The sequence below is a fragment of the Canis lupus genome, chromosome 3 (assembly GCF_011100685.1).
Source record: "Canis lupus familiaris isolate Mischka breed German Shepherd chromosome 3, alternate assembly UU_Cfam_GSD_1.0, whole genome shotgun sequence".
NCBI classification, from domain to species: domain Eukaryota; kingdom Metazoa; phylum Chordata; class Mammalia; order Carnivora; family Canidae; genus Canis; species Canis lupus.
Window position 1 is genome coordinate 40,275,224 of NC_049224.1, and position 7,604 is coordinate 40,282,827.

Sequence of the window (7,604 nt, forward strand, 5' to 3'; positions counted from 1 at the left end):
CCTCACAGGTGTCCAGGAGAAGAGAGGGCTGAGTTTAGGGAGGTCAGCATTTGCCAGACTGGGGCTCCCTGGGAATTAAGTGAGCAAGTGAATGTGGGTGGGGGCCTGCATTCTTCACCCCCCCTTCCCTCCCTCACCATTATTTGGAAGTATTTCCCTTCTTTTTACTCTTACTGGATTTATTGGTAGCTTGTAGTATTGTACAGAAGAAGAAACTGGGATGTAAAAGTGCCAATCTGTGTCTCTGTTATGGTGATTACTTTGTGCTGGGAAAGAAGTAGAAATTCTGACTTTCCAAAGGCAAATAAAACTGCTTAGTTCAAATACATAGCGCCCTATCAAGAGATAATATTTAGCAATATGAACAAAACCCAAAAATGAACCACAAATGAAACAGGACTCCCTGATCACATACCAACTTCTAGTGTTACTAAATGTTTTTTATGGGTTTTTATTCTTGGTTCCAGGAGGCCTTGTAGACGCTCATCATCTCGTCACTTGGACATACGGGGGAATTAAGTCCATTCTCTCTCTAACTTGAGGGCCCCTGGCCCATCTGGGCTGGTGGACCTCCAGCCTCTGTCCTCCCTACCCCAAGCCTGTATGATAGGACAGGGGGTGAGTTGGTGGAAAAAAGATCCCCTTGGCATTACCTGCCTCTAAGCTTAACAGTCTGAGCCTGCCATGTGCTAGAGATCTGGTGCTGAGCAAGCTGACCCTCTCCTCGCACGGAAGCGTGGGGAGGCACACTTGACACAAGGAACAAGCAGACATTTAAAGGATTTTCAGTATGCTCACTCCTGGCAACCTTGCAGAATATCGGTCTCATCTATAGCTTGCCCTTCCAGATGGCCGGCCTCTTCCTCTTTCCTTCTCTTTTGCTCTCTGGAAGCAGCCATTGGGTCATACTCCTGGCATTCTCCTTTGACTCCATCGATGCAGTTTATTCCTAGGTAGCTGCACAGTCTGCTATTTCAGAAAGGCAGCAGCTTCCACTGGGTGCCAGTCTTCAATGGGGGGGGGACCTTGGTTGGCTCTTGGGTTCCTTAGTGGGCTTGGTGGGGACCCAGGGTGGCATTCTCTTCCAGGTATGCTGACTTGGTGCACCATGATCTCAAGATTACACTTTTTCTGTATGAAAACTTTCTCATAATTCTCTTTGCAGAATTATACTGGCCAACCCTGATTATCAAGGAGTCTTCTTTCTTGAAGCAGTTTATATTTCTTCTTCTAATCTCATTGGACTGCTGGAGATTGGGCTTTACCTAAGGCCTCTAGTATCCTGTGGCCCATTTGGAAGGATTTCTAATATTTAAGGGTTTTTTTTTTTTTTTTTAAAGACTATGCAAGTATGTAAGGAAAGGCAAGAAGAGAGGGATAGAGTCACGTAATGCTAAAATAGCCATCTTTTTTTTTTAACAGATGCAGCAACTTTTTTATGAGAATTATGAACAGAACAAGAAGGGGTACATTAGAGATCTCCATAACAGTAAAATTCATCGAGCCATCACCCTGCACCCCAACAAAAACCCGCCCTACCAGTACCGGCTGCATAGTTACATGCTCAGCCGTAGAATAGCCGAGCTTCGCCACCGCACCATCCAGCTGCACCGGGAGATAGTCCTGATGGGCAAGTACAGCAACACAGAGATTCACCCTGAAGACCTCCAGCTGGGAATCCCTCCTTCCTTCATGCGGTTTCAGCCCCGCCAGCGAGAGGAGATTCTGGAGTGGGAGTTCTTGACCGGGAAGTACTTGTATTCAGCGGCTGAGGGCCAGCCCCCTCGGAGAGGTATGGACTCGGCCCAGCGGGAGGCCCTGGATGACATTGTCATGCAGGTTATGGAGATGATCAATGCCAACGCCAAGACCCGAGGGCGCATCATTGACTTCAAGGAGATACAGTACGGTTACCGCCGGGTGAACCCCATGTATGGCGCCGAGTACATCCTGGACCTGCTGCTCCTGTACAAAAAGCACAAAGGGAAGAAAATGACTGTCCCTGTGCGGAGACATGCGTACTTACAGCAGACCTTCAGCAAGATCCAGTTTGTGGAGCATGAGGAACTGGACGCCAAGGAGTTGGCCAACAAGATCAATCAGGAATCCGGATCCCTATCCTTCCTCTCAAATTCCCTGAAGAAGCTCGTTCCCTTTCAGCTCCCTGGGTCAAAGAACGAGCACAAAGAACCCAAAGAGAAAAAGATAAATATATTGATTCCATTGTCTGGGCGTTTCGACATGTTTGTGAGGTTTATGGGAAACTTCGAGAAGACGTGTCTCATTCCCAGTCAGAATGTAAAGCTTGTGGTTCTGCTTTTCAATTCTGACTCCAACCCCGACAAGGCCAAACAAGTGGAGCTCATGAGAGATTATCGCATTAAGTACCCCAAGGCTGACATGCAGATTCTGCCTGTGTCTGGAGAGTTCTCAAGAGCCCTGGCCCTCGAGGTAGGATCTTCCCAGTTCAACAATGAATCTTTGCTCTTTTTCTGTGATGTTGACCTGGTGTTTACGACAGACTTCCTTCAGCGATGTCGAGCAAATACAGTTCTGGGCCAACAGATCTACTTTCCAATCATCTTTAGCCAGTACGATCCAAAGATTGTTTATAGTGGGAAAGTTCCCAGCGATAACCATTTTGCCTTCACTCAGAAAACTGGCTTCTGGAGAAACTATGGGTTTGGCATTACCTGCATCTACAAGGGAGATCTTGTGCGGGTAGGTGGCTTTGATGTTTCCATCCAGGGCTGGGGGCTCGAGGATGTGGACCTTTTCAACAAGGTTGTCCAGGCAGGTTTGAAGACATTCAGGAGCCAAGAAGTGGGGGTGGTGCACGTCCACCATCCTGTCTTCTGCGATCCCAATCTCGATCCCAAACAATACAAAATGTGCTTGGGATCCAAAGCATCCACATACGGGTCCACACAGCAGCTGGCTGAAATGTGGCTGGAAAAACACGACCCAAGCTACAGTAAAAGCAGCAATAATGGCTCAGTGAGGACAGCCTAACGTCCAGCTCTGCTGGAAGAGACATTTTTAATTATCTAATTTATTTTTCAAAAATTTTTGTATGATCGGTTTTTGAAGTCCATACAAGGATATATTTTACACATGATTTTCTTACAAAGGACTCCTTGGTGATTGAGCTTTTTGAACAAAAATGTGATCATGTTTGCCTTTGAACACACTTTCTTGCTGAACGTTGTGTAGCAGACCTGCTTAATGATGACTTGAAATGTACCGATGAACAAAACTCTGTTGTTTGGTTTTGTTTTTTTTTTTACACATTTCCTTTTCAGACCCCACCCCCCTTGCTACAGTCCTTTGGCAGAAAACACAAACGTTCCTGCAAAGTATTATTGTAAGAAAACACTGTAACTCTGGTAAATGTTTTGTAACTGTTAACATTGCACAGATTCTACCTTTTGTCTTTTTTTTTTTACGACGATTTTATTTCTTTTTAAGCCATTTCATGTTCCAGTTGTAAAATAAGGACATGTGACTGTAGCTGTATCATCCTCGTCGAGAGAGCTTTCCAGAGTTGATCCTTTCCCCCCAAAATGCTGCTTGCGGTCACATAGTTGTTTCAGAAGCAAGGGGAGAAGGAGAGGCAGAGTGAGATGCACGGCTGTTCTTGTTGTGACTCATGTGGCTTAATGGACCTGGCGTTAAATTCCAAGATGGATTTGGTACTTTTTTCTTCTCTCTTCTTGACCCTTCTCTTTAGAGGGTAAACTATTATTAATATTTAGAATGGCAAAGAAGAATTACTGTAATAAATCTAATGTACACAAGGCAAAACAAAAGCCCACCCTAATGACAGCATGGGGGGAAACGTATTTCGGTTTTGTTCACTTCATCCTGTCTGTGTGTTACGTTATCGGTGGAAGCGATTGTTTTCATTCTTTAATGACTGTTTTGTTTTTGTATCTGAAATACCTTTAATTTATTTAATATCCATGTTTAGAGCTCTGCCATTTCTCAAGTACCCACTAGTCGTTAGTATTTATATGTGTATCAAGAGTGTGTTTGGTGTCCTTTGATTTGCAGTAAACTGATCTCCAAAGATTTCCTTTTGAAAACGCTTTTCCCTCCTCAATTTCTACATTCCTTACTGTTTTACTAAATATTAAGTGTTCTTTGACAATTTTGGTGCTCATGTGTTTGGGGGACAAAAGTGAAATGAAGTGTGTCGTTCCACCGGAAAGTTTGTTTTCAACTCACAGATCAAATGTGCCTTAATAAATTTTTTTTTTCATTTAGATCTCAGTCAGTAACAGATTTGCCATTTTAATACGCATCGTTGGAGATCTGCTTGTTTGTAAATAGTCTGTTGCTCATTTGGGAAAATAAACCAGTGAACAGTATTTTTCTATTGTACTTTTCAGGACCATTTTGTCTCATTACTCCCATTTTAGCTAAAAAATTATATTATGTTTGGAGAGTAAAAAACTGAAACACTGTTTTCTAAAAGTTTTTAAAGTTATTCGAGGGGAATATTTGTGTAGACTGCCGCTTGGGAGCAAAATGAAACTTTCAAGTGCCTCCTCTTCTGCTTTCTCCCAGAATGAACTTGCCCTTTGTTCCTGGTTGGCTGGTCAAGTCTGTGTTCCCTAGAACAACGGTCTTCAAACCCATTTCAAACCCTCTCTGGCTTCTTGGCACAAATGCACCTTCCTGGCCCACAGTGGGTTCAGCTGGGCCCATTAGAACCTGTTGTAACAAGTGCCCACATGATGCTGCATGCACGAACACCCTTGGGGTTTTAGGACAGATCTACCTACAGGATAAATTGTGTACAGTTGCTATATAATCCAAGAATCAAAAAAAGTAAGACCTTTGATACCAAGGTAGTAAGCTTTGTGGAAGCCAGTCCTGCTCCCAGGACAGGTATTTACCGTGTAATGACAGTTAAGACCCAGCATAATAACATTGTGCTTTCAGGAGGAATTGCTGTCATTCAGCCTAATTGTCATTTACTTTGTGGGGATGTTTAGTTTTCCTTTGGAAAAAAAAGCCCAGACATTTTTATTTCTCAGTAAGGAAGAGTACAGTATCCACCTCGCTGACAAAGGAAATTCTCTAGCATAATAGTGAACGATGGGGATTTAGGACCAGGTATGAGCAGTGTCCTTCCAGAGCTTGAATATCTGTCCAGCATCGTGGTGACGTTTTGTCAAAGTTCACATTTCCTTCCTGCTCCCGCTCTTGCTGGGATCTGTTCCTCTTCCTGATGCCTGTGTGGATGTATGTGGAGGGGCTGGCCTCCCTTCCTGAAGATGCTGCCTTTAGCAAGGGCAGGTCCCCTGTCCTGGTCGGGCTAGACCTGGGCTCTGTGCCCACTGACCTCCTGCTTCACTCTCCTTCTGGCCTCTCCTCATCTGGCTAGGCCAGGGTTCCTCTCACTAAAGCACTCTTCCAGATCAATAGCTCAGGTACCCTCCTGCGTCAAGAGTGCGCTCTATAGGCCCCCTCCTCAGGAGCCTTCTCAGACCAAACTGGGGTCCAAGTTTCTGGGGACAAAAGCCTCTTTTCTGCTCGGACCTCTGTCTGGAACTTTCTCCGCACACCACTCTGCTGGCCAACCAGACCGATCCTCCCCCCCCGCCCCGCCCCGAGCCAACTGAAACTCCCATTGTCCACATGGGTATCCTCCTGGGCCCTTCCAGTGTAGATGTGACACTGCTGAATTTAATTTTGTGTTCCTGTGATAACGTCCTCATGGGACCCTGCCAGTGGTACCTAGGCACATTGAGCCCTCTTGTCTAGAATGACAGTGTCCTGCACTGTCCCCAGCCTTGCCATTAGCACACAGTTCCCCATCTTGTGCATTCCCGCCACTGCCTTTGCTATGGTTCCGTGGCCCACCCACACTCATGACCTGGAAATAATTGCTGCTTCTCTTAAAACTCTGAAGGCTTTCTGGTTATACTGTTTTACTTGTTACTTTACACTTCCTGTGTATCACTGTATTTAAAAATACAGAAAAGTACTGAAATGACCCATAGCCCCACAAACTGCCTGCAGTACTTAGAAATGGAAGCCTCGTAGTGAAGCTGGTTGGAAGGGGGAAGTCACAGTGCTGCACAGAGGCTGGAAATGGAGCCTTCCTCTCCACTCTGGCCATCCAGCCCTGGGGGCCCTCCCACAAAGAACCGCCAGGTCTGTGTGGCCTAGTGGGGAAGGGGCGGGTGTGAACCATGTATGAACTAGCTTGGTAGTGTTTTAAACAATTCATTTACACAAATGAGAACCACATGTTTGCTTGGGTGCGCAGGCCTGTGTGACCCTCCTCCGGTTGCCAAAGGACATAGGTGGGCCTGGTGCTCTGATGACTTAGCGGACCTATTTCTGGAGGGCAGGGCGGGGCCAATGGGCTTCCCCAGGGTTGTAGGTGCACGTGTGGGAGCCCTGCCCAAGTAGGTGTAGGGGAGCCTTGTCTCGTGGGGCAGACGATTGCATCTCGCCTCTGAGAAGGGGAGCTAACACGCATCTTCACTCCTAGCAGGCTAGGGACGCTTATCGTTTGTCCTGTGTGATTTAGCAGAATGACAGTCTGCCTCAATCCTGTGCCCTTGGAGGATCACCTAGAGGAGGACAACAGTTAAGGGGAATGGTGGGTTTTCAGAGGCATTCTGATGCCAGGTCTCTTGCCTTTTAATAAAAGATCTGTCCTGCAAGAAGGTGAACACCTGCGGGACTGCCTGCCTGCTGGGACTCTCTCAGCTGCTCAGGGGCTCTCCCCTGGCCCCAGATTTCAGGCTATTTACTTGTCCTTTCTTGTCATGGAGGGAAATAAGTGCCAGCCCTCCTGTACCTGCGCTGGCGCCTGCCCTGGGGGATTAGGCTGTGTTACTGAGTATAAATTGCTGTAATCTCTGCTGCAAAGGAGCTTACGTGCCACAGTGACTGGGGGCCAGCCAGGAGGGGATCTGTCTGCTGAAGTGGCTGCACAGGGCTGTACCTACCTCAGTGGGTCCCACTGTGCTCTTTCAAGCCCTCGAAGTATGGGTTTCTGTTCCACTTGAAGGAAAAGGCTGCTCATACCAAATCTGCTTAGTCAAACTTGTTATAAATGTTGCAATGCATCAGATCAGGTTACAGCAACTCATTTTGTATGACTTTCAGTAAAAAAAAAAAAAAAAAACAAAACCACCAAAAACCTCGTGTTAGTTTTTGCTATGCTTCACAATTTTTGGCTTTTTGCAGGGATGTAGGGGAATGGTAGAAGGAGGGGGAGGTGGGGATAGAAAAATCTTCAACCAGAAACCATAGGTCCAATCAGATTAGGAGCTGGTTTGTCATCAGGGCAGTTAAAACCACTTAGGTGCCTGTTGTCAGATACTTTCTCAGTGCATTTATTCGTCATTTATTATATTCCAGGTATCAGGGTTTTTTTGTCTCACTATAGACAGAACCAACATTTTGTCCTTTAAAGAACATTTTAGCTGCATCTTTTTTAAAATAATAAGCATTGTTATGCCCGACTGATTTCTAATGAAAAATATAACAAATTGGTCAAGTCATTTAATGATGCAAATTAGGCCAGCTCTGGAATCTGCTTACATGGAGCTGATGCACTGTAATGAATTTCTCTCCAT

At 45.7% G+C, this 7,604-nt stretch overlaps 1 protein-coding gene across 1 annotated transcript in view; it reads left to right on the forward strand.

Annotated features, from left to right (window-relative positions):
• CHSY1 (chondroitin sulfate synthase 1) overlaps positions 1–4,383 on the forward strand; it is a 72,556-nt gene extending 68,173 nt beyond the window's left edge. The window contains 1 exon segment of the mRNA XM_038532637.1: positions 1,423–4,383. Within this exon segment, the coding sequence (XP_038388565.1) occupies positions 1,423–3,012 (1,590 nt within the window). The 3' untranslated portion in view covers positions 3,013–4,383.
• Positions 4,384–7,604: the final 3,221 nt, after the last annotated feature.